The sequence below is a fragment of the Cyprinodon variegatus genome, unplaced genomic scaffold, assembly GCF_000732505.1.
Source record: "Cyprinodon variegatus isolate N-32 unplaced genomic scaffold, C_variegatus-1.0 Scaffold748, whole genome shotgun sequence".
Taxonomy (NCBI): Eukaryota; Metazoa; Chordata; class Actinopteri; order Cyprinodontiformes; family Cyprinodontidae; genus Cyprinodon; species Cyprinodon variegatus.
The window spans coordinates 234,806-261,899 of record NW_015151201.1 but is presented as its reverse complement, the minus strand read 5'-3'; the positions used below and the strand labels follow the sequence as shown (position 1 = coordinate 261,899).

Here is a 27,094-nt window from a genome sequence, read left to right as displayed (position 1 = left end):
CAAATTACTCCATGTAACAGTGTCACAAACACATTAAGTTGGACCGTTTCAACNGACCCGTTCAAGTACCGCAGGAAATCTGAGTGGCAATCAGTTTCTCCGTTCACCAACTAACAACCGCATTCTGGGTAAACCCTGTTCCGCCCTCCACCGAATCAGACAAACACTGGAACCACGGCACACAGACAGGAGTCAAGGATTCAACAACTTCTCTGGAAACGTGAGTCCGCAACCAAATCCTCTTCTCCATGTTCACGAGTCAAATTCCCCACTTAGCCTGAACTAACCGCTGTGTCTTCCCCTCACTTTTCAGTTCCGGTTGAGCAGTGTTCAGAGCAACACTTCTCCCTCTGTTTAACCTCTTCAATAAAACCCGTTAAACCTTTTCCCTGGTCTCTCTGTTCGGTTTTCTGCATTTGGGTCAGAACTTTGTAAAATCATGACAGGCAAAACTCTTCCGCTCATGGTAGGGATATATTCCCTCTGGTGATTCCAACGGCAGGAAGGTTTGGGTTTCTGATCAGGGTCCCTTTGTTTTCCTATAGAGGCTTCTCCTTTCACCCCAGTCTATTCATGTTGTTGCCCTCATCATGATTCACGTCATACCTGCAGGTGACAGTTGGAGCACAGACTGTAAATCTAAAGCTTAACTGTACCTTTTAGCTCAGTGTTGTTGTTTTTCTGAAAAGCAGACTAGAGTGGTGTACTCCCTCAAATTGGATGCATAAATTGGAGCCTCATACTCCAGGAAAATCCTCAAACCATCTATTGATCTCCTGTTCAACCCCTCCTTCACTTATAAAGTTGTAACCATTTTAAAGGCTGATGCCAATATTGATTATTTTCACTCTAACAGATCTCCAATTTTCATGGGTTTATCCTTAAGGTCGATATAACCTTCTCTTGATAAAAATTATTAAATTGACAATGTTTGGTCAATTCTAACCTACACATGATGATAATGAAACATTTTATTTGTCCTGATAAATGCAGTCTGCCACACTCTTCAAACAACCCGTGTTCCATCTAACAGTGATAAGCTTTATGCCCGGCTCCAGGCTATAATTGACGTTTTTCAGCATTATTGATTCTGTGATCTTTTTTTCTGAGAAAGAATGCCATAAATGTATTTCCCCAGTTACCTGCTTCCCCTGGTAACTGGGGAAGCAGGTAACTGGGCCAGCTGGCCAATGTGGGATTTCTTTTTAGATCAAACTAGCTCTACAGGCAGCATATAACAGAGCCATGTGATGAGTTAGTGGGACTGGGAATAAAGGGCCTATTGATAATAAAAGAAAAAGTGCTTTTTTTTCTTTTTTTAGAAAATGTCATTAAACTATTCTAATAAAAAAAATTATACAGAGGATTTGGTTTGACAGTCTGCGAGAGAAAACTGATTTTTTAGGTGCTGAAGAGAACAACAGTTTATTGGTTGATTGTATCACGTTAAATGTTAAATTAACCTTAATTTAATTAATCTTGTGTACTACAATGTTTTGTATAACTACAGTACATATTATAGCAATTTAATAAAACTTTGGTTTTATTTAGAAATTCATTCTAATAAAGGTACACTAGAAAAACTAGCAACGAACATGCTAGTTTAGCAAGTAATCATTGATTTCTACTACTTTCCATATTAAACAACATATATTCGTACTGGAAAATTGTTGTAGACTATAAGAACTTTCCCCTAACATGACCCCAACCACCTGATATGACTATATATGTCCCAGAATAAGACACAAGCTGGAATGGATTTCTTTTGGATGCTGAATCTATCCTTTTTTCCCACAAAGAATGAATTATTTATTGCTGAACCATCGATCTCGAGCTCCAAAAAAAGGCTACGCTCAGCCTGCTTGTCTCTTTAACTCTCTGCTCAGAAACATGCTCTCTAGGTGTACGGTATCCGTGGAAAATAAGACCAAATTCTCGAGAGGAAAGCATGTTTATCTTCCACAAAACACCAATACAGTAAAGAACAGGATATGTACATCACTTATCTAAGTCTATTATACAGTAGAAAAAGCTATAAGCCCAGGAAAGAGACAACGGAGGAAAGAGATGCTCTACAGTACATAATCTAAGCTGCACTGAGACAGTTGAAAAATGTTTAACAATTTACAAAAAAAAAAAAAACTGGCTTAAGATTGATTGGACCACCTAATTTTCCATATAACTTTGCAGCAAAAGTGTATTTTTGCACATATTTTACTACATTTCAATCCATGATTTTATAAATCTATAATTGTGCTTTTTTCTTGTTTTGCATGCAATTATTTCATCTTGCAGGAGGTCTAGAGTTTTTGCAAGTTTGGCCTTTCTAGTGACTTGAGACCAATGTTGTGCACACGCATGGTAGAACAGAAAAAGCATCATAGTCTACAGCTGCAAGTTTTTTGTTTAGAGGAGTAATATCTTCTGAGTTAAGAAAGTTATATAGGATATAGTTTAAGCCAAAACATGGTCAACTACAGTCTCTTTTTATTCCCATAATTTTTTGAAAGCTACTCCAAAATCTACTCTGGTCTACTCCATCACAGTAAGACTCCAAATAGGCCCTTTTGGTCACACTAAGCAAAGGTCTTAATTTATTACTCTTTTGTGCATTCTGTGATGGGTTTTGATGTGCACTTGTGGATGTTCTTTACTGATCCATCTTAAAAAAATGGTCGTTCCGGTTTTCTCATTCATTACGAACCTGCCAGTGTGGAGCACGAGCCAAGAGAAAACCAAGAGAGCAGGACCGGTATAACTCCCTCAAAAAATGACTAATGGACCTTATATTAAATGCAACTGGAGTAAAATGTACATGTCAGGCAATTGTAAGACATGTAAGGGAAAGGAAAATAAAATAATATTAAAGCTTTAAACTTGCACAATGCTCCTTTTTATATAGGCGGAATAAAGAAATTATTTTGTTATATTATACAAATTGAGTTTCGAGTAGCTTTACCTCTGATAATACAATGGTAGATTGATTTAAAACAGTGTGTCAAGTAGCCATCCAGGTAATACATGCCAGTGATGTAGAGTCAGCAGGTCAGGAAAAGCACTGTCTAACCTGCCAACCTGACAAGAAGAATTCTGTTCTGTTAATATACTGTTCTATAAATCTGTTTTCTGTACAAATGCAAGATTTTCTATGTCTATCCATGTCTTAATGACAAAAATACCCACATTAAGGCAATCTCACCTTTAACTCGACAGTTACTATATGCGTAAGGTTTAATATTGAAATTGAGCATGTTGTTTTTGTCAAGTAAAATTTTATTGGTTGATCTTTTTAATCTTCATTTTTCAAAATACACTATTTACAAGCTTAACCCTGCTACAAACAAAAACATTTCCCCCACATCTCAATGCCTCATCAGCGCAGCACATACATTGCATTTATAACAGGATTAAACGCGAGCTTACTGGCTGTCTGTTCAGTCCTTCGCTTTCTTGATACAAACTTTGCACAGCTCTTTCCTCTGCCCAAGTAGAACGGCAGACTTTTTATTTCATGCTGTGGTCTTCCTGCTCAAACCAGAAAGTTCGTCTCACCTCATTTTGATTGATTGATTAATTGATTGCACGCAGGTAAGCTTTGTGCTCATGCTCAAACAGCTGATGTAAACATTTGCTACAGCAATGCAATAATAATCATTGTTAGAGCTTTAAGCTACCATCCAAAGATGTAGAACCATTAATATCCACTCTAAAATTACAATATAATGTGACTGTATGCATCATAACATAAATCACAGGCAGAAAAATATTTTTTTATGAGGTTAAAGTCTTTAACAAAATATCTGTTTTGGTCCTGTTTTACCATTTGACCATGAGATCATATTCATATTTATGATGTCATTTTCCAAACCATTAGACTATTGCTTTTTCACTCTTTCAGCTTTTTTTCATGATATAAATTCCCACCTCCTACCTTCTTCTGATCTTTGCATTTCACCTGCTAGCAGAAACTATGCTAATAAAATCTATTATCCAAACCCCTGCTGTTAACATGCCACCCAAGGCCAGATTGCTCCAGGGCCCTCAGCTGGTCTGCATATCAATGACCTCAGTCATTCAGCCTACTAACAGTAAACTAGGTCCTCCTCGTGCATGTCATTAAGATTCAATTGGCTGGTATATATAACTGAGCATAAGCTCAATGTCACACACTTTTATAGTGATTAACATCCAACCCTTTTTATTCACAACAAGCAACAAGATGCAAAGAAACCACATTCACGACAATAAAAATTCTAAATCTGAGATGATGAATGAAATGATTTAAAAAATGTATGACAAGACTTAGCAGTACATCTACGCCTTCTGGACAAAGGACATTCTTTTGGGGACCACAATGTTCACATTTTGGAAAAAGAAGACAGATGGTTTGAAAGGGGTGTGAACAGAACACCTCGCCCGTTCAGCCAGGCCAACATTTCGCTCTAAAAAAAACCCTTTCAGAGACATAGACAGGTAACGGGTATTGCAGTCAAACAAAGAACCCAAACTACCCCCATTCTTAAGGGCGAACCCGTTCATGTGGTTCTATTTGTATGTTTTCTAAGCCAAAACAAGGCTTTGTTTTTGGTAACTATAAATCTAACTCAACTCTATTTGTGACATTTTGAATTTAAAAAGTTTCCTGGATGGGAAGCGAAACGTCTTCAAACTTTGAAACAAAATCCAGAGGATTGTCTTTTTTTGCTTTTTGGGCATAACTTGTGCTGCTTTTTATCTTAAAAATAAAAGTGAAAACAAAAGTACACAATCCAAGCCCAATCAGAAATAAAACTGTGACTGTCCTGCTAAACAATTCAGAATTATTGCATTATAATATCCATCCATCCTTTTTCCATCACGCTTTATCCTAGCTGGGGTCGCGAGGGATGCTGATGTCTATCTCCGGCTGTTTACCAACGAGACGCAGGGTAAACTCTAGACAGGTCGCCAGTCCATCGCGGGGCAACATTATATCATAACATTGTTAAAAAATGCTTCATTAAAACCAATACTAAACTCTACTATTCTAAAACACTCAATTACTGTATGTCAGAATATTTGCAAATAAACCTATTTATCTCCACAAGTTGGTGCCCAATTTCATAAAGCAGCACGGAAGTTTGTTATCCTGGTAACATAGGAAACACATCCAGAGAAAAGCTTTTGCAACCTCCTTTGGTTAAGGGCAAAAATGTTGTTCGTATGAATTTTCGCTGAAAAGAAGATGAACAGCAAAAGCCAAAGGCTGTTTTCCAATTACTTGCACAACGCCTCCAGCTATTCAAAGCGTCTCCTTACATGTGATAAATTGCATCAAAGCAGGCAAAGGTCAAAAAAAGGGGCTCTGTTCAGTTACATCCACTCACGTCTGACCAGTAAAGTTTTTTTTGAAGCTGTCTCTTCAGAAAAAGCATTAGCGTGCTCTGAAAGCTTTGTGTCATGCTCCTCAATATGCATTACAGTAAACTGCCATGAAAAATCATAATTACTAGAGGACAGAGTGCAGCTTACTCTCAAAGGCAGAGTCGAACCGATGAGACAGAAAGCTGATGGGCTCCAATTACTGCATCTTGATTAACAGTAAGAAAACCAATCAATAACCACAGATTGTACTAAGACAGGTTTTATACAGACAGACTACTTATTCATGCCCTATCCCTGCTGGGCTGTTAAAGTAAAATGCAATTAATGGAAAGATTTATCTAAGTTTAGGCATTCCCATACCCCCTTATTAGATCAAAGCAAAGAGTCCTACTGTCCTACAGATGAACCAAACTAAAATGTTACATGATAGGACAAAAGAAAATGTGTGTTGCATTATTTTTCTTGAAAGGGTAAAGAGGGTTATGAAGGAAAAAAAAGAGTACATTTCTGTCATTTTGGTTTGTAGGTTTTTTTTAATACACATGTAAAATCACACAGATAATTTTAACAATTAATTATAATTTTATTCAAAAAAGCAATGAGAATCTGGAAGCAGAAAACTGGAGGAAGCCAGTTGAACATTCTGGTTGGGCTGAGGGAGAAAGAAGTCTGATCAGGAAGGGGTTGGTTGATGACAACTGAGAACTGATTGATTTGCTTACTTGAGAGATGAAGAGGCAATGGCATGGATCTGTAGGGGTTTGATTTACCAGGCTTTGCAGACCGTACCCCAGAAGTCCTGGAGAATGTGAGTAAGATCCAAGAGTGTTGGTACTTGCAAGACACGTTGGGCTGGAAAGCAGAAAGGCAGGTGATGAAGACTGAGAAATGCTGGACACAGGTAAAACCTTTTCCCTGAAGGTCGGATACAAACTGAGATTCAGAGTCTACTTTCAAGAGATTCAAAAGAAGACCAATTTCAACAAGAAAGATATTCCTGTTTAGGTCTTTGGCTGGGATTTCATCTAGGAGAAGGAGGGACCAAAGACTATTCTTCAGGTCAATGACCTTCCCAATCGACTAGATACTGACAACCCTTTTCTCGGATTGAGCCTCCAAAATCCTTTGCACAGTGCTTGTCAATGTCTTCGGCAGGTGGAGGGGGACTGAAAGGAGGAATACGTAGACAGTACAGGATTGATCAGAGAGACATGAAAGACAGGATGAATCTTTTAATGATCCAGCAGCTTGAGGCAAACCGCAGAGAGACTGAGCTCTGCCTGGATTTCAAATGAACCAATGAATCTGGGAGAGAGTTGCCAATAGAAGCCTTTAGCTTAATGCCAAAGCATTTCTCCAGTTGAGTAATGGGAAGCAGGAATCCTTCTCCGATCAGCCAGACATCGATTTGTTTCCACTAACCGGTTCAACGCAGAAACTCAGTTTCCAGACACGTCCACAATGCCAACTGTGGTGTTTGACAGAGATAATTGCAATGTCCTGCTCGACAGATGGAAACAGGGAAGCTTGGTATCCTAGGAGGACCCAAATGGAGACAGACCAGTAGTAGAGGAAGTTTAACAATTATTTGCAAATTTGACCCAAGGCAACTGAGTACTCAAGCCTCAAGCTCCATGGTTAATGAGTTCAGATTGATAATTATTTTGGGGATAAAAACCTGGACTGAGAGCAGTCTTACCTCCCAAAGAGGTGCAAAACTCCTTCCAGAATAGGGAGATAAATTTGCAGACCCCTGGATTTCACAAGGGAGTCAGTGAAGGTGAAAAACATTCCGAGTCAAGAGCTAAGCTGTATCAAGACGTAATGGAAGTCTACTAAGAGGGATGAGGTGGCAGGCTTTGGAGAAGCTGTCGTTTATACGGAGAATGGTATGGTGGTGAAACTCTTAGATGGTGGTAGTCCAGAAACGAAATTCAAGGCAATATGAGAGCATGGATGGAGCTGGTCACTAGGTTTGTTGTGGCACACACTGGACAGGCAGGAACATAACTCTAACACCCTTATATAATGTAGGCTACCAGCATGTCATTTAAGGAGTGCAAGAGTTCTGTTGATTCCAGCATAGCAGGGCAATTTTGCTGTGCATACGTAGTTAATGAGGGTGGACCTAGAAGCAGGAACATATACCCAGATTGGAAGTTCAGTGCCAGGGTCGGGTTTGGTCGACTGAACCTCCAGCACTTTATTTGTTTTTTCCCACTTTAAGGGCCCCACAATGCTGGATTATTGAATGATGGTTGAGATAGGTTCCTGATCACGGGGGTATTGCCTTGGCATTGAATCGTGTTTGGGTTTTTAAGAGCCTAGACGGTAAGAGATGAGAGAGTTAAAATGGGAAAAGAACAGAGACTAACGTGACTGTCTAGGTTTCAGACATTTTGGTTCTTGGAAATAGGCCAGATTCTTGTGGTCAGTCCACATAATAACAGGATATTCAACTCCCTCCAACCAGGGGTTTCACTCTTGTGGTTTAGGTCTTTGCCTAGAATACCATCAGGGGTATTCATCCAGCGAAGACAGATGATCCTTCACTTCCTTATATACACGCTAGTCATGACCTCAGCTGTGCAGCAACACCAGTTGCTGCGCAGCAAAGATCCTGTCTGTGACCAGAGGGTCACTCACAGCAGAAAACTGCAAAACCTCCAACCCCTAACAATTTCAACATATAAGCAAACAGTTTTCTTATTACTTCTTATCTTAGCTTGCAATAATATTTTCATTAATTGAATGGGTCTGCATATCTACCTGTTTTGTATATTAGGGAACTAAAATAAACCTTACAATGTACACCTATTTTTTATGATTGCAATATAGTGAGGTGTGAAAAGGGTCTGGGGTTGTGAATAGTTTACTATAGCACTATATCATCAATACATTCTGAAATATCCCTCCAACTTATTTCATTAAAAGCTGTAAAAAAAATCAGCAGATGGGAGAGTAAGACAGAACGAAACTCTTGTGCAGTCCTGACCCAAAAAAGCTAAAGTTAATTTGCATCGGGAAAGACCCAGCAGTCTTGTGCAGATGGACGTGGAAACCATGCAAAGGCCTTTAGCAGCCTGTGTTCTCCATTCCCTCCAACATGCCTACCCTGCCAAGTGTCCTAAATACTACTCTCTATTGTGTGCCTAAGAAACAAGCCAAGCTGATGGATTGGAGCAATCTTTCAAGGTGCAAACCTGGAGAAAAGGATGATAGGGAGGGAGAAAGACCGATTCCCTGGGTAGAACAGAAAGCCATGCAAATGGTACACCAGTAAGTGAGCTTTCTTGTAGTGAGAATGCCCCAGAGAGGGGTCGTCTCACTGTGGCCGAGGTTTAATCTTTTAAGTCCTTCTGTCCTACTCACACACACCAAGGGACACCCCCTCATCAAATTGAATACATGGGGGCACTCACAATTTCTCCAATTTCACCATCTCCCCTCTTCATCCCAAGCTTAACCCTATATTATCAGGACTGTCATGACCCTTCATTTTTTTTAAAGAAGGATTATGTTGCATAAAAACCTTGTCTCCCACAGTCTTCGTCTAACAATCTAACAAAGATTTTTGCAATGATATGGGATCTTTACATAGGATTTCATTGAGCTGGCTGAACGTCTGCCATTTTTGCAAAAACAAGAATTATTTAATTGCACAAAAAATCTGTCATCTGTAAGCTTTTTTGCACTACAATAGGAATAGTCACCTTTATTCAAATTTATGACACAGTTTTATTTCATCAGTATTGCGTAAATTGACTATTCCAGGTTTTACCATCTGTATTCTCCCCCTACTGGGTCGGAATCAACTTCAGTTTTGGCCCAGATCCAATCTTCAACAAAGGCTGCGGTAAACCTGTACTAAACACTACAGCTTCTGTTACTTTTGAAAAGTTTTCCAGCATTTTAACCACAGGCAAAAGGAAAACAACTGTGGGAAACAAGAAGTAAGCAGAACAATATCCGTAAAGCTTCTCAGCATGAGCTACTCATGGGTAAAAAACAATGTATGATTCATTATTTAGCTACTCTCAGCTACAGTTTTACTGAGCCTGTAGAAGGAAAAAGGTGTAGGAGGTTTCCTCTCTGTTTTGAAAAGGAAGGAGTCCTACTTAGAGTGTACGGGTTACAGAAACCATGCAGAGGCTGAACCCTAAGGATGAGGAGTGGTTAACATCACCAGAAAGTAGTATTTTAATGTGTGTTAAGACACTAGATCACACAACAAAATACATGCAAGAATGGCTAAAATGACACATAAAGTTTTTGCCATTATCATTATTGAATTTCATTGCAAGCAGAGCAAAATCTCTAGATCCTAACATGAATCCTGGCTACCCCTAATACACTGTTTAAGCCTGCTTAGGTAATCCAAAAATCATAGTATTTCAGGTTTGCATAAAGACATTTTATGTGAGTTTTTTATATTAATGGTCATTCAGCAAATTGCAAATAAAGACAGCAGATGTTTTATGGTGGAATATTTTTGTGAGCAGATAAAGTCACTGGATTGATGGCAAGATCTGCCTAATAAAAGCAGCCACCTTCAAATGTCTGCACTTAACCTTTGAGTCGTTTAGGCTAATGGATGAGGTCAAGAGATTTGCAGTTGATGCTCTGGGAACAAATCGAATATGATGTGTTCAACTTAGATCAACCAGGCAGCAGAATTCTCCCTTTTATCAGGCACTTTGCTGTTATTCATAAAGTATGAGCTTTCCGACTAATCAAAACCAAAGCAAAGGCTTTAGAAGCTAAAAGCAAGTGGCCAATCAAAGAGTGTAATCGAAGTGTGTAAATGAATAACAGCCTCTTTTCAAAAAGTAATTTCTTATAACAGGGGTCTTCAATGTTTTCCAGGCCAAGGACCTCCAAACTGATGGCGAGATGGAGCCCCTAATTATATATATTATATGAAATAGTCACTCTATTACAGATGGAGTAATGTAACGAAAGTAATTTTGCCCTGGGATTATCAAAGTATTTCTGATTCTGAGTCCTGGTTGATGGGAAAGATGTTTTGAATGAAATGGTCTGGCATGTTTTTGGTTTTCTTTATTTTACATTTTAAACAGTTTTTTCATAGTCAAAATTATGTTGATACTAAATAAAGACATTTGCCAGAATTTAATTTTTACAAATACTACAGTTTTTTTCTACATGCATGCCTTGGCCGAATTATTAGTGCATTCAGCAGCAATGCAACAAGACAACATGTATCACATGCATGTTCCGCTCCCTCGATTGTTAATGATGATTTGGAAATAAAAATTTAAATTTTGTTTAGATTGAGACTTGTGTAGTATTTATCACTGTGTCATTTTTATTATATAAATGGGGGAAAACAAAACAATATTGGTTCCAAGAATAGGCTCAAGAATAACAGTTAACCTGTTTGGGAACAATAACACTGATGTGAAAATAATCAGCATCAGCCTTTAAAAAAAAATGTTATCAATTGATTTCTAATAAAAAATTGATGCCTCATACTTAAAAGTTTAGGAATGGAGAACATTGCTTTATGTTTTTTTTGTGTTTTTTTTTTTTCCATTTTGTTTTTTTCTAAAAAAAAAAAAAAAAACTTGTCATTTTTTAAACTTTGGTCCTTGTATTGTTTTATTCATCTGTGAAAATGATGGAAAGAGCATCAATGGGCAACATTAGGAATTCAAAATAGATTGTAAACCTTTTGTTATTTTCGAATAACACAATCTGTCATGATTCTGCATTTTTATTTTTTAGTTTTCAGTTATACTTTGAGTCATGTCTTTCTGTGTTTTCTAGTTTATTGGTTTCATTTCCATTTTGTGTTATTCTAGTTGTTTTTGGTTATATTTTTTGAATTCTTATGTATTTCTTGTTTACCCTGAGTGGCCCTCTTTTGTCAGTCTCCTCCTCCTAGTTCCCTTCTAGATTCTTCTGTCCACACCTGCTCCCAATCTGCTGATCAGCCTGCTCTTTGTACAGACTCCCATTTATACTCCTCCTGTTCAGTCACTGTTTGCTGGTTCGTCGTTTCCTGGCTCTTCATGTGTGTTTTCCCTGATGTCTCCTTGATTTTAGTTTTCTGTGTTTTTGCCTCAGTTGTAACCTTTTTGATTTATTAAAACTGCAAGATACCACTTCAGCTTCAGTCTCTGCATTTGGGTCCTCTAAAACCACCACCCAACCGGACACAATCAGACTCCCCCAGCTATCTAAGCATTAGTAACATGTGGACATGTACTTTTACAGAACCACAAATACAACAATATATAATATCTATTTGAAAACTTTGACACAAGGGATATTTATTTACATTTTCCATATTTCCATAGGAATAATGCTGTTTCAATTCCTCTTCCTAACTTAGCTATCAGTACTTACAGGAAAAAGAGCCTGAGTAAACTCTAGAGTAAAAAGTGCTTTCCCTAAAAAGATGTATGTTTTTTTTTGCTAAACTTTGAATTAAAAGAATGACCTTTTGAGTCTAAATTGCTTTTTTTTTTAGATAGGGACAAATATTATCTGTTTCTGGTTCATTTTTCTTTTTAAATTTAGGTGAATTTCACTCAGACATATTTTCAGTGTAATTGCATAGATTATGTTTTAGTCATTTGGTTCCTTGGTCTTTTTCCCAGCGAGGGGGGGTGGGGGTGAACAAACACCCTGAATGCGTCAGTTTAAAATAAAAATTGCTGCAAGCTATAGAACACACTGTATTTTTAGAAAAAAAAATTTTACTTTTTAACATTGGTGAAAAGGAAACTTCAGCTGCAGCTCAAATATATCTAAGCAGAGGATGTTTATTTTCTATTATTAATCCTGTAAAGTCTGATATTACGAAATACAGCAATAGTCAGAAAACAAAGAGGTTTCTTGAACCTTTAGACAAATACAAAATATACATAGATGTAAATATCAATTTGAACAATGGGTTTTTGATTTGTATAATCTTTCGCAGAATAGGGATTTCTTTGCAATCAATTGCTAATTTTCCATTCTTGATGTGCATACATCAGTTTTTTTTTTTACGAATAACAAACTACTAACTAATAAATTCATGAATGCGATTCTAACTTGTGATCATGAGGGGTAAAATTAAGAAAAAGTCAGTGATTCAAAAAGTTTACTAATTTTTGTTAATTACAATCCACAGATCACTGATTATGCAGAAAACTCATTAAACAAAAACAAAAAAAACTGCTCTAGTTCAGTGTCTCATATTTGTGATTCATGTTCATGTTTTCTGAAACCTGCCAAGCTCACAGCTTCCACTCGCTGTAAGGAATCATATATAAAATGATTCTCTATATAACCAGTGTGAAAAGGTGGTTGGATGTCAAAAATGAAGAGTAAAAAATATATTTTTTTTTTTGTTGATTCCTACTTCTGTTAATTTTAACAAATTCAATGTAAATTATTCCAGCATCTCTTTCTCTTATTTCTCTTTTTTCATCTATTTAAATAGGGGAATAAAAAAAAATAGTTTCTTGTAATGCTTTAATTAAGAGCAGAGTAAATGGCACCATATAGTGTGGATCTGATTGTTCCTTTAGGCTTTTATTACTGCTCAGTGAGTCAGCTGAAGAGAACCGAGGCACAATGAGCTGAGGCTTTGACTTAGGGGAAGAAACCAAATTGCACCCATTTCACCCGAAAGAGCTTTTGTGTTCATGTTCATGTGGGCTGTGCTGAGAGGTTTTGGTAAAAGCAGGCACCCTAAAAGACATTTAGCTCTCAATAGAAGAGCTGATTTTAGTGAGTAAAGGAGGACAGACGTAGACAAATTACTCTTTTTGCAAAAAAAAAGACATAAAAGTGAAGGCAATAAATGACCAACTTTACACATATTGATTGTTCTGCGACATATTACTAATAGAATTTAAGGCGTTATACTATGCAATATGAGATGGGTTTTAGTTTGTTCAAGGCATCACATCCAACTATAACCATTGTGGCTATGGTCACCTTGATGTGCCGCATAAAGGGGGAAGGGAAAGTACAAAGCGTTGTTTCTACCCAACCTCTACACAGCTGGCTGAACATTATAGCAAATGGTTAAACACATAGAAAGATGCATGTGTGTGGGGGGTGTGTGCGGATGTGTGTGTGAGTGTGTCGTGTGGGCGGAAGGGCTTTATCTAGTGTTGGATATCTAGTGTTGTGACAAGCCGTTCCAGACACACCACAGTTTTTGTAAAAAATCTTCAAAAACATCACAACAGGAATCTGCTTTAATGATTATGTTAGCGTTTTGATTAAACTAGAGATTCAACTTCCATGAAAACAACCAAGCCGAAACGTTGCTCCGCCTTGACCAATGTGCAAAAACGTGTGAAATGATCTTATTTCAAGCAAGGCTCTCTTGATGCAATTGTTTACTTTTCATAAGAGACTCCATAACTGGCATGCAAACCGACTGGGACCTCAATGCCATGCAGGCATCCTCAATTATAAAAGAGGCAAGAGATATCCTATATAATTTAGCTTATTTTTCAAAAAAAAATTTTTTATACCTAAATTCTATAGATTAACCATGTAACCATTGCAGTGAGTTAAAAAATATCAATTTAATAGCGAATAAGTTTCCACATTTAATGAACATTTAATGTAAGTTTTACAAAAATAACAGAAAGCTGCAAAAGCATAAATGCTTCAGACGATGTAACTAAACCTAACAACACTACTCACGCAATAAAGATGCTTATTTCTACATTATAAATTATGCACACTAAAAGTGCATTTAAATACCATAAAGAATAAATAACTATTAATAAAATCACTGGATTTTGGGTCTAAAAGTCTGCAACGAAAGGACAGAATATTACAGTAGCATGACCCAAAGTAAGTGCTTACAGGCTTATGACTACTCATAAGATTAAAGATACAGACTTTGCAATTAAATTTAGACATTTTTGTTGATAGGAATGATTAGTCACCACAAACACAGACGAAGTTGAATGCACATTATGCTCCAGTAGGTTCCTTCTGCCAAATGTGCAGCCCTGCAGTTTTAGGGAGGATGCTTCATTCACAGATAATGAGCCGTTCCCTCTGCAGAGGAGAGGATCCCAGAGCCAGCAGGGCTGAGCGGAGCGAGAGACACTTACACACATCCTTATAATAGCCACAGAAAACAAAGCAAACTTCTCAACTTTCCCCCCACCTCTGACCACTCTCTACATGCACCAATATACCACACTAAAATTGCAACAAACCTCAGGTTAACACACCCCAAAATGACTGCAACCTTCTCAGTATTGAGTTGACAGCGTTGACATCAGCTGCATTTCTCTCCTCCAGAGTGTGCCTCAGGATAAACTGTTAGCAGCCGCTGCCATGGCATCCTGCACCCTTCTATCACTTCTAAACACGCACACACACAAATGCAACCTCATGTAAACACTGGGTTGTCAAATCACAGAGCTTCCCAGCTGTGACCTCACAACACAGAGGAAGGAGGATGAGAAAGATAGAGAACATGAGAAAAATAAGAAAGGGAGGGGCTATCAGTGTGCTTACAGTCATGAAGAGCGATAATATGGTATTGTCTTAGAATGGCAGTCAGATGTGAGCACAAAGACACTAACATGGGAGTGAATAAAAGAAAGGATGAAAATGATATTCTCACAGATTAATTCTAAATATAAATTCTGTTGGAAACATCCAAACAGGATGAACTGTAGACAGAAACATCAGCATCAAAGCTCAATGTCTTGCTGCCGTTATTTCCTTCTCTTCCCACCAACTATCAATCCCTCCTTGCATTCCTTACTTTCTTTTTCTTATGCTTATTTTCCATCCTTTATTTCTCCTCTCATCTATAATGGATATTTTGGAGATAGCCTCATCCTCTTGGTTGGGCATGTGCCCTGAAGCCGGTTAGCTTGTATTGATTTCTGCAACAGAGGAGTCATCAAGGCATTGATAATGGGGTTTAGAGTCTCCCTGGATTCTCTGCATCTTTTCCTTCCCCCTCAGGAAGTCTGTTCATCACCTCCTGTCATCTGCTCTCTGTCCTGTCAAAGTGGATTTGTTCATTTAGAACTGAACAATGTCCAGAGGTTTCCCTCAGTTTCATAACAATTACAGGTTATCTGTAAGGCTGAGGCAGAGTTTTGTAGAACTAATAGTACCATGAAGACCAAGAACCACAAGAGCCTAGGGTGTGACGCAACTGCAAAACTACTAAGACAGGATACTGAGAGGCTGGGGAAAGAAAATATGATTCAATTAAGTAGCCCATAGGGCCATAGTTACTTTGAAGGAGCTGCAGAGATTCACAGTTGTGTGCTTAACCCTGTAATGCCAAATGTATCGTATTTGATACATACGGTTTCTGAAATGTTTTGCGTCTGACACCTTTTGCATAATTTAATAGTAAAAGCTTTGCTCAAAATCCTATTGTACACAATCAGATATACCTGATAACAGAGGGCAGAAAACTACACAAAAAATAATCTTGACTTATCGCATAGTAATAAATTATTAATATCAAAAATGTATTTCTGTTTTTTCTTTTTACATATTTTGTTAAAAGGCCAAATAAGGACTTCAAACCAAAAAAAAAAAAAAATATTTCCTGTTTTGTTTTATTCTTGGATCGGGCTTTAAAGGGTTAAAAACTGTGGGCTTTATTAAACCGCATCAAGAGGAGGAATTAATGAGTAAAAGCTAAAAAAAAAAAAATAAATAATGTTTTTCAGAGTTGATGAAACGATGGATGGTAAACGATACTATCAAATCCTGGAAGAAGAGCTCCATTTGTCTGCAAAAGTAATAAGAATCGGGCACTGGCAGAACAATTACCAAATCATAAAAAAGCTCAATAAAACTGTGGATTTTTTTACTGAAAGAAAAAACTTTGACATTCACTTCCAGCCTGACTGAGCTATTTAGCAAATTCAAATGTCGAAAAACTACCATTTCCCTATATATTAGAGTTGGACAATAATCCTACAGCAAAAAAAAAGTGTTGGTAATAACATAACAGCAATAATTAGCTTGGATGCAGATTGTGGTAGGATATTATACTTGAAAATACTATGTATTCAAAATCATTTGGGGACTAGTTGAGGACCTAAACAGGTCTTGTTGCACAAACAAAATTTTAGAGAAAAAAGGCTCAGTTATGAAGCGCTTTCTACATAGTTATAAATTTTTCTTGGTGTCCATTGCAGAAAGTGGAGGGGTGCTAAAATTATGTAATCTTCCCCAGTGGATATTGCAGACGCCTAAGTTATATACTCATAGAAAATTGTTGGCTAAAATTGTGGAAAAGAGAGTCTTGAATTTTTTTATACAAGCTCACCATCTCAAGTCTGAGCAAAGGATCACAATCGCATGTATGATCATAAAGCCCTAATTTTAGCCGAAACATCAGCGTACAACACTCTGACTCATGTCTGATAAATGGCTGCCACATTTTGACTCATTCAAAAAGGTATCTACCAGTGTTGTAGTACTCGAGATCGGTCTTGGTCTCAAGACCATTTTTTGATGGTCTCGGTCTCGTCTCGGACTTGACCACATTTGGTCTCGGGCGCTGAGGACTCGGCATTTTATTTGAAGACCGGTCAAGACCACAACTGTGGAAATAACACTAATCATCAGAATATTATCAGTTTCTTTAAGATCCTTCTTTTTATTGGATGCTTGGATTCAAATCCAAGCAATAACCTGTCTCATTGGTAAATGCAGTGAAGGAGATCAATCTATTTTTTCAACAAATTATATGTCTCATAACATATTTCACAACTTGGTGACAGATATAGATTAATTTAAGAAAAGTTATATAACATAGCTTTAATCTGTATATGAGAGAGAAACAATTTTACACATTTTACAGAATTCTGCACATTGTTTTGAAATAGCACATTTAAAAACAACATAAATGTATGTACTGTTCATGAACGGCAGAGAAAATACAATTTTGATCGACTTTGATTAATTGTTTGAAATTCTGTGATTACTACACAGAAGTACATAATAAAGATGTTAATGTTTAGTCCAGCTCTGTGTGTTAAATATCTAGGTGTTTTTATGTGAATGTGGGTCTTTTAGATCCATTTTTGTGATTTTGATCATGTTTCACATTTTATTGTCACATACTGGCGCTGGTCTTGGTCTTGTCTTGGTCTCGGGTTAGGTGGTCTTGACCACAACACTGGTATCTACCCTCTGCTCTGACCTTACTGTATGTGACCCTTTACAGTACAGTATGGGTCAGCCAAGCCTTACAATGACTGATACATGTTACACTCACAATGCTGCTTTTCTTCAGTCAGGGTAAACAATTGTATTTACCCTTCAGGGCCAGAACGTCACAATCCTCAGTACAATAGAGATAAACCCAAAATGGAAGTTGAAATCTGTTATTTATTTATTTATCTATGGAGATAGAAGCTGTAAAAGGAAGGGTCAGTGGGTTATTTTAGGGGGCTTCCAGAGATGCTGCATTCTGAAAGGCATTGGAGATCATTGTTAAATAGGGCAATTTTCATGCTTGCTGAACAAAATGGAATGTAAAGAGGACAACTTGATGTGAAGAGACAGAAGGAAATATGTCTATAAAAAACTTTTCCAGCCAATATAGATAAAGAAAACTTTAAATATATATATTGTGGTATCATATATATTTTTGTGTCAATAATCAACTAATTAATCTCAAAATATTCTTTGTTGTTGATTTGTTCATAAGTAAGTAAAATAAAATTTTATCAAAAGGCTTTATTTAATTGCTAAAAGAAAACAATAACTTTTTATCCATTACCGAATGTTATACCTAGATGTTTTGTTTTTGTTTTTTTGTTTTGCTTTATGCAGTACTCAAGAGAACTGATCGCAAATCAGGGTTGTAAAAAAGCATTTATACTTTGAAAAGTATCAATATTGAAATGCTACTAAGTTGGCATAGTATTGATATTAAATATAAGTGTGGTTTACTTTCTTTTATTATCTTAAATTTCAGATTTCGAGATTATTTGCACATCAAAAGAATAATACCTAAAATAATCTTGAAATATTGTGAAATTGTTATATATTTGGGTCATTTATTTTGCATTTATTTGCACACTTATCTTACTAATAGAATCAGTGATTCTGTTGATAAACCATGTTCCATGTGTCAGGACTCCTGTGTTGTGTCTGTGTTTTCTGTGTTTGTTTTCCTTCATCCACCAGGAGGCACCTGGTTCTGGTCCGCCTCCTCACACACCTGCGGATGGTTTCCTCTTTAAACTACTTCGACGCCTGAGTGTTTGCCAGTTTAGGGAAGTTGTCCTGCTAACTGGATCTCTCGGATCTTCACACCCTGGAAGGATAAACTGAGCTTCAACTGAGCTGGGATTCAAACAGGAGGTTTGGATCCACTTTCCCCAAGAGATCGTTTGAGCTTTCACTGAGAAAGGGATTATTCTCCACAATGACCTGTTCAAGTCCCGCAGTCAGTATCTCCGATCTCCAACAACCAACCGCATTCTGGGTAAAACCTGTTCCGCCCTCCACCGAATCAGACAGACACTGGAACCACAGCACACAGACAGGAATCAAGGACACAACAATTTCACTGGAAACGTGAGTCGGCGATCAAAACCTCTTCTCCAAGTTTCACGAGTCAAATTCCCCACTGAGCCTGAACTAACCGCTGTGTCTTCCCCTCACGTTGCAGTTCCGGTTGAGCAGTGTTCTGAGGAACACTTCTCCCCCAGTTTACTTCTTCAATAAAACTCGTTAAACCTTTTACCTGGTCTCTTTGTTTGGTTTTCTGCATTTTTGGGTCTGAACTTTGAAACATCATGACACCATGTTGAGGTTGAAAAATGAGTTTTCATGTTAATATTTCATTTCTGGATGTTTTTTCATGTTGTTGGCATTTTTTATCCTCAGGGTATCAAAAATAACAGTAACTATAGAATATTTTCATCGATATAATTTTAGGATCGTGACAACCCCTATCTTAAATATGGCTGCACTCCAAATGGTAAGGTGCAAGCAGGTAGCCCTGATACCACCTATACCACACAATGGAGAAAAAAAAAATAATATATATATATATATATATATATATATATTTCCATGTCTTCTGGCACCATAAAGCCCTGAGATTCAGATTTTTTTTTATAAAGTGAAGCCAATTTGCAAATAAAGTACTGTCACCAATGTGACCCAGGACTTGTGCTGATGAGACAATTTGAGATGTTCCTGTCTTTCTTTCTGCCTCAGTGGTACATTTAAATGCATTATCTATTTTTCAACAACTAAAGGAAGGAGAGCACCTCCGCAGGCCTTAGCTTGTCTGATAATTACTTCAGTAGAATAAAGAAACATGTCAGAAAACTGTGTCTTTCTCCAGCTGTCTGCACATCCCGTTCCTTTCCTTTTCGCAGCATACAGTACATCTCAGTGTTGGGCTGTGCTGTCTTCATTATCTGCTTGGAAGACTGTTTGAACGGACTGCAGGTGCCGTTTGAGCAAACAAGCTTTCACAGGGACGTTTACAAGCCTTACGTTTGTATGCACAACTTCTTTATTCTTTACCTTCCTCTGATGCAGTTTGATACAGTCAAACAAACAGTCCAGTGTTTGTTTTGGTGTTTTTTGCCTTTGGTCGAGAAAACCAACAACTCAGACGGGAGAAGCTGTGTGGGTGGATAGAGGAGAATAGCAGTGAGTATGGATGGCAATGAGAGTATTCCGATACTTTTAACGTTGTAACATTTTTTCACCTTACACAGAATTTACTGTGTTTTCATAGGATGGTATGAAAGTGTAACGCTATGCTGTGCATAACTGTCAAGCTTAAAGAAAACCATCCATTATTTCATTAAGGAGAATATCAAAGGTGTAGTTTGCATTTGTATGAAGCCTCCATGAATAAATGCTTCTGCAGAATTCCAATAACTCTGTTATGAATCCACAAGCTTTCTACATCCAAAGATGGAAGATGCTCATTGTTTTTTGCAAAACCACAGAAGAACAGTTAATCTGAACTGAGGCACAGTTGGATTTACTCTAGACCAGAGGTAACGGATTAGCGGACCAGGATCTGGATCCAGACCCACCTGCTGGCTAATCTGGACCCAACCTGATTTAAAACATTTATAAATTAACGCATGTTGTCCAACGTCAACAACTTCACTTGCGCCACTTCTCCTGTTAATACGATAAAGCCCTCCGAAGTGTCCGGCACCAGGTTACATATGATACAGATTAGCCAATGAGCTGTCAGTCTGGATTGCTGCTGCCAGACAGTTCTGGACACAGCAGACAAACCTGTGGTAAGCCGGGCGATGGGAAAGGAGGAGAAGATGATCAGAAAAGAGAGCAGAGAAAGTGTGGACAGCTGGAAGAACCGCGGTGAACTGGTGACAGAAAAGTGAAATGGTGTGCTCAAAGATTATAAGTATGTTTGGCTCAACCTGCTGCTGTAAAGCAGGATTCCCCACTATGAACATAATCAAAATAAATATCAATTCAGGCAAAAGATTAGCACCTTGATATGTGCTTGAGAATGGCGCCATTCAAACCTAATTCAGGTGTTTTATAAAATATGTGAATCAGGAAATTGTCTATATACAAAACTGAAAGATTGTTGTTCTCTACTTCAACAAACACTTTAGATTTTAAAGTGGAAAAATGTTTCTTTTTCTTTCTTTTCTTTAAAATGTCAATGTTTAACATGAATGAATAAACACCTCATTTTATTTCAGTGTAAAATGATGTTTAAAATAACGTATTATAATTAAAGATGTTTCTGGGCCTTTACTGGTTGTGGATTTTCTTTATTCTGACCCTGCAGATTTTTAATTGGTTACCCCTGGTCTAGACTTTTACTAACATTAATAGGTTTAAATGTTAACCATTCCACTATAGCTGTGAATTTATGTTAAGGACGTTGTCCAGTTCAAAGGTGAACCTCCCCTGCAGCATAAAGCATTTTTGGCTGTAAACGGGTCTGCGTCCAGAATTGTCCTGTACCTGGCTCCAGCCATTATCCCTGTCTTTAACTAGCTCCCTGTTTTCCCTGTGTGCTACTCTTTGTTGGTAAAGCAGCGAAAAATCCAAGTATGACACATTTAATTGTGTGGTTGACCATAGTGACAGAACTTTAAGATTTACATCTTATGCAGTACAAGCAAGGCGAATACAATGCCCTTGAAACAGACGTTTGGGAACAAAGTGAAATTTCAAACAAACCAAAAGTTAGTTAGTGCCTTCAAATGTTTATTTAGCAGATAAAATCTTCCTAGTCTGTCTTCAAAATAAAGCTGTAGTGTCTGCCTCACTTATCAGTTTGTACAAAACCTTACAGTTATACACACGCATCTGAAGTTGAGTTAAAAATATGAGTAGAAAGTAACCTCCTTATGCCAGGAATAATTCAACATGGTAAATTATTTGTGAATCCCCCATTATACTATTCTCCAATCAAACAGCAACCCCCTCTACCAAAAGCATCGACCAATATTTGAGTTTTATACATACTGTACCTCTAGAGGTATGCTTCATACTTTTGATAATAATAAATTCTGTACTTGCCTGCTGGCAGAAGTTAATAGGATAAACACTCATTATATGAGATCAAAAGATAAACAATCCCTTGCTGCTTGCCAAATAGTACATGCATGGAGACACACCACCTCTATGTCTGAACGACTATGAGAAGCTTAGAAAAAAACATTATTGGAGCTTTAAACATCTCAGAAAACACAAAGCAGACACTGAGTTGTTTACTTTACTAACTTGTTACTAACTGAACCATTAAAGTAACTTAGAGTCAGTAAATCCCAAATGAAATATCATCATTCCAGAGTAAGTAGGATTGCAGACACCCTATGATCTTACTGATAAATAAGTAATTAAGCTGTGCATGAACAAATGTATTCAACAAAATATTGCTCCTCTTATAAGAAGATCAAAGTTCCTGGAAATTTCTCCAGAGAATTTTAGGGCTGAGTAGTTCAAACATGAGACCCCTCCTCCAAAGTTTAAATCACGAATGAGAAAACTCAGCTTTGTGAGTTGACTGACACAATGTATAAGTCTTTGCCACACTTAAGTAGTAGCATGCATATTCATGCATATGCACCAGGAAGCCTTGCTCTCTGATTTTTGTCCCTGCAAGCTCAGCAAACACTTTATTTTGTTGCATGTTGTGTAAAAGAATAATCGCCTTTTTTTTGGCTCTCATACAGTCTATGACTCCATTGGTCTTGTTAATATACAGCGCCTTGAAGAAGTATTTGCTTCCTCACATATGTCATCTGCTTTAGTGTTTTTGACACACTTGAATGATTAAGACCTCAGTAAGTATAAAACATAGCTTTGAAATAATAAAATACTGCATTAATTAGGGATGACCCTATCAGATACTAGGTATCTATATCGGCTTCCGATAAATCTGTTTTTAGAAAATCGGAAATTGTTGGGATTTATAACAGAATCCGGTCAATACAGTTTTCAAGTACGTTTTCAGCACCATCAAGCGCCAGAGCTGCTGTAAATCAAGATGCAACACCATGCAAAGATATCTGATGTGTTGCAATACTTTTTACTTTGAAAACAACTTTGGATCAGATACAACCTTGCAATATCTGTACGCTGTATTTGCAAATACAGCCTTACATTTATGTTGTTGCAAAGCTTTCTTTGATATCACTAACTTGATATCAAACGGCTGCCGACCTTTGCAGCAACAAAGGTTGGCAGAAATATTTTTTAAAATAGAATCAAAAATCGGGATCTGGACTTCCCTTGTATTAATGGGTAAAAAGTATGTAGACCCCGTCCCCCCAAACATGAATAAAGCTGCACCACTCTAGGTAGCAGCAGCTTCAATCAAGCATAAGAAAACTCAGGTAGTCACTCTTTTACAAGTCATTATCTTCCATGGAACTTTGCAACAAATATAATCAGTGATACACAATATTAAAAACAGGGCAGGCAATCACTGGAGGTAGGTAATCATGAACAGCTGGGTTTTGTCTTGATTAAAACAAATATAAAATATCAGTATTACAACAATTAGGAAGGAGTGATTCCCAGAGTTTGGGAGCAGACCAGGGGAAAGCTCCGCTGTTACGGTCTTGGTTCTGTTAAGTTTTCTTTTGTGTATTCAGTTTTACTTGGCTCCATGTTTTCCAGTTTTATTGGTTTATTTCCTATTTTGTTGTGTTTTCTGGATGTATTTGAGTTCTTAGGTTTTCCTTTGTTGCCCTCTTATGCCCTCTTGTCTTCGTCTCCTTTTCCCTAGCTCCTTTCTAGAAGCCCCTGTTCACTCACACCTGCACCCAATCAGCTCGTTAGTCCTGCCTTTGTTCAGTCAGCCATAAATAATTTCTCTGTGCAGTTCTGCAGTGCTGGTTCCTCGTCTTTCCCCATCTTTCTCTGGTTCCTCATGCTTGTTTCCCCCGATTTCTCCATGGTTCTGTTTGTTTTACATTTTTATGTTGGATTCCTGCCTCAATTGCTTGTGAACATTCAATTAAATCTTCAAGAACTCACCTCTGCCTCCCTGCCTCTGCATTTGGGTCCTGAAAAACCTCCACTCAACCTGATATCCACTCCCTATGGTAATAAAGGGGGTAGGAGGCTATTCAACATATGTGTTTCAATCTCTAAAAGCATACAATCTCCAACAAGCATACAATCTTTATTTCTGCATTATTTAATAAGTTGATAGCGTATTCATCAATGTCTTCCTATGTGATACTTAAAATGAGTACACCTCTTCCGAGGAAAGTGAGGCCTGTAGTGCTGTAGACGGTTTTATCTCAGTGACCTCTTGGATAAATCACTCAAGTGGTCCTGGAACAATTTTCCTTCCTGGGAAGCTTCAGTATCATTCTATGGTTCACTGGGGTCATGAAGCCTTAGTTAATATTCAATGCACGTATACAGTTTTTAGTGTATATGTAAATATATGCTTTTTATTAGCCAAAACATTGGTTAGTCATTGCATGTAACCATTATTTACAACAGTCTACCTCCTACGATCATGCATAGAACAGGGTGTCCATGTAAGCAGAACGAGTCACTTGTGTTTAGCAGCGAGCACATGGCCACAGTCAGGTGGCCTATTGAACAGAAGTGTGTGCTCTGCTTGACAATGAGAACAGTCTGGGCAAAGACCTGAGTCATTTCATGTCTACTGGCCAAGTCCCACACTGTGATCATGGCTCTGAGCACAGAACAGCCCCACTTAGAACCAGAGAGAAAAGCAGAGTGTGGTACTGAAGACAAATGCTGGCCAGGGAAAATAAATCTCTGTTAATATGGCATTACTCAGCGAAGTCAGCTAAGGACCTGCTGATGTTTGGAAGCTGTTTGGCTTCGGGATAACAGGATTATCACTTTACATAAGAAAATCATCTCCCCACTGCTGGGAAGCTGTTTGGACACAGTCCAAAAATCTCAGAAAACCCACACATCTTGGATGAGTGATTCACTCCAGAATCAGTACAAGAAAATATCAGTTGGTTAAATATGTTTTTTATAACTCATCTTTAAACAAACCATTAACATACCAATCAGTTTGGAACTGGAATGTAGAAGAAATATGAAAAGAGAAGGACAAGATGATGAAAATGAGTACACTATGAAGGAAGGGTACACGTAGTAGAGATCAAACAAAAAGTCAAAACAGACAACATCACAGAAAATGAAGTCCGGGAATTTCTTTTTTTCACTACTTTTCCGGAGCTGGAAATCACAGAGAATGAATGTCCCACTTTTTTCAAATTTCTTCAGGCTGTGTTGAAACTTAGCATTGAGGTCATCTTGTGTAACACATTTTTACTAGCTTAAACTATACTACTACTCATGTTACAGTTGCTCTGCAAGAAACTGTTAGAACAGGTTTAAGAATACATGCAATCTCCAGAGTTTATAGTGTTAGGTTTATTCTTTTATACATCATGTGCATTGTTATTCTGTTAGCCATATTAGACAGAGTAGAAGGCCTTCCTTCACATTGTGGATGTCACTGTGTGTACGGAGGTCATCTAAATAGGACAGCCTTCTTGTCTTTTAAAGATACACAGGATATGGGCACATCCTGGAGCTGGTCTGATAAAGGGGAGCTATCTGTAATTCTTGGGCATAGAGGCAAGATGCATGAAGTTCAAGATACAGTATGGATTGCGTGTCAGTTTCTGATACGGAAAACTAAACATCCACATGATGCAACACAGACTCATGAGCTATAAGAAGGAGAAGATGACCTTGTTCGGGGCTCAATCTTTGCCGGACGCTCACGGATGTGACTTTTGAGCCCACAGCTGTGCTAGCTCCAAGCATTTTCTCTGTCCTGTAACGACCTGATCTGGAATAAACTCTGTTACTTTTTTACTCCTGTTTTATAGTCCTTTTTATATGGTTTTACCCAGTTTGAGTTAAGAGTAGTAAATAACTTGCTCCCAGGAAAAGAACCGGAAGGAAAGTCCCAAGGCGCAACTGCCTTCAAGGGGACATAACTTCCTCATTTAACAATAGAGATAGAGTGGAAAGAATGGTAACTGCCAAAATGCCAACCATCTTGATGGTTTAAAAAAAACTTCAACTGTCTGTCACTAAAGGTCAAGTAAAGAAGCAGCTGGAGAGACTAAACCAGAATAAGGGACCACGTCCAGATAGTGTCAGGCCTGGGGACTTAAAGGCCTGTCGGAGCTGCCCTGTAGGCATCCACAGCGCCTCTTCAACTTTAGCCTGACCCAGTAGACTGTTGCATTATTGTGGAAGACCTTCTGCCTTGTTCCACTACCAAAAAAAAAAAAAAACAAACAAACTCAGCCATCAGTCCTAAATGACCTAAATAGACCTGTTGTCTTGACACCACATGCCATAAAGGTTCTGTCGACCAAATTAAGTAGCAAACAAGGAAGAAACAAATTATCAGGATCCCTGCAGTTTGGGGAGTGGTGGCCTAGGGGTTAGGACATAGAGTTTGGAATCCTAAAGTTGTGAGCTGAAATCCCACTTCCACAGACTGCCACTCTGGGTCCCTGACCAAAGACCCTTAACCCCACACTGTTCCCCGGGCAGCCCACTGTTCCCCAAAGGGATGAGTTACACGCAGAGATTGAATTTTGTTGCGCTGTACTTGTGACAGTGCAATGACAATAAAACGCTGGGAAAAAAGAAAGAAAAAAAAGTTTGGTTATCATCCTGGAGATGGAGTTTAAGGTGCCATCATTCAACTACTTTAACAAACCCACTGTCAATTTGACAAGGCAGACAATAATGTCAGAAATATGTTCTTTGATTTCTCATAATATATTTAAAACCATTTAGCCTGATTTACTTTTTCAGAAACTTCAGAAAGCTCAAGCAGAGACCTCAGCAAATACCTAGATCAAAAACTATCTGACAAACAGACCACAGTTTGAGAGACTGAAGAGTCAACTCTCTAATCAGATAGTCAGCAGCACAGGAGATGGTACTTTCACCATTCCCACTGTATTTACTCTCTACACCTTCTTCCTCCCTATAGATATTATCGGGTAAAACTTGTTGAAGAAACCCCTATAATGTGAGTTACCACTAAAAAAACAGTTGGCCTTTGGGATCAGTTTGGTATTTCTGAATTTGGATGCTTGATGTAAAGAAAAGCACACTCCCTTGTAACTATGAAGAAAAGTTGTTAAGAATTTCTAAAACAACTTATGACCATATACACTCACCGGCCACTTTATTAGGTACACCTGTCCAACTGCTTGTTAACACTTAATTTCTAAGCAGCCAA

General features: G+C 37.9%; 1 protein-coding gene across 6 annotated transcripts in view; it reads right to left on the bottom strand.

Annotated features, from left to right (window-relative positions):
* The window catches only part of LOC107098116 (contactin-1a-like), a 104,617-nt gene that overhangs the window by 55,867 nt on the left and 21,656 nt on the right, over positions 1-27,094 (bottom strand). For 2 of the 6 annotated variants that reach the window (XM_015395586.1, XM_015395587.1), the window contains exon 1: positions 6,087-6,212. The exons of 1 other annotated variant lie outside the window; for it this stretch is intronic. In XM_015395586.1, coding sequence (XP_015251072.1) covers positions 6,087-6,111 — 25 coding nt within the window. In that variant the 5' untranslated portion in view covers positions 6,112-6,212. Of the gene's footprint in view, positions 1-6,086; positions 6,213-14,570; positions 14,689-19,890; positions 19,992-27,094 lie in introns of those variants that run through there. 3 more of the 6 variants (XM_015395589.1, XM_015395591.1, XM_015395592.1) reach the window with 3 other exon arrangements.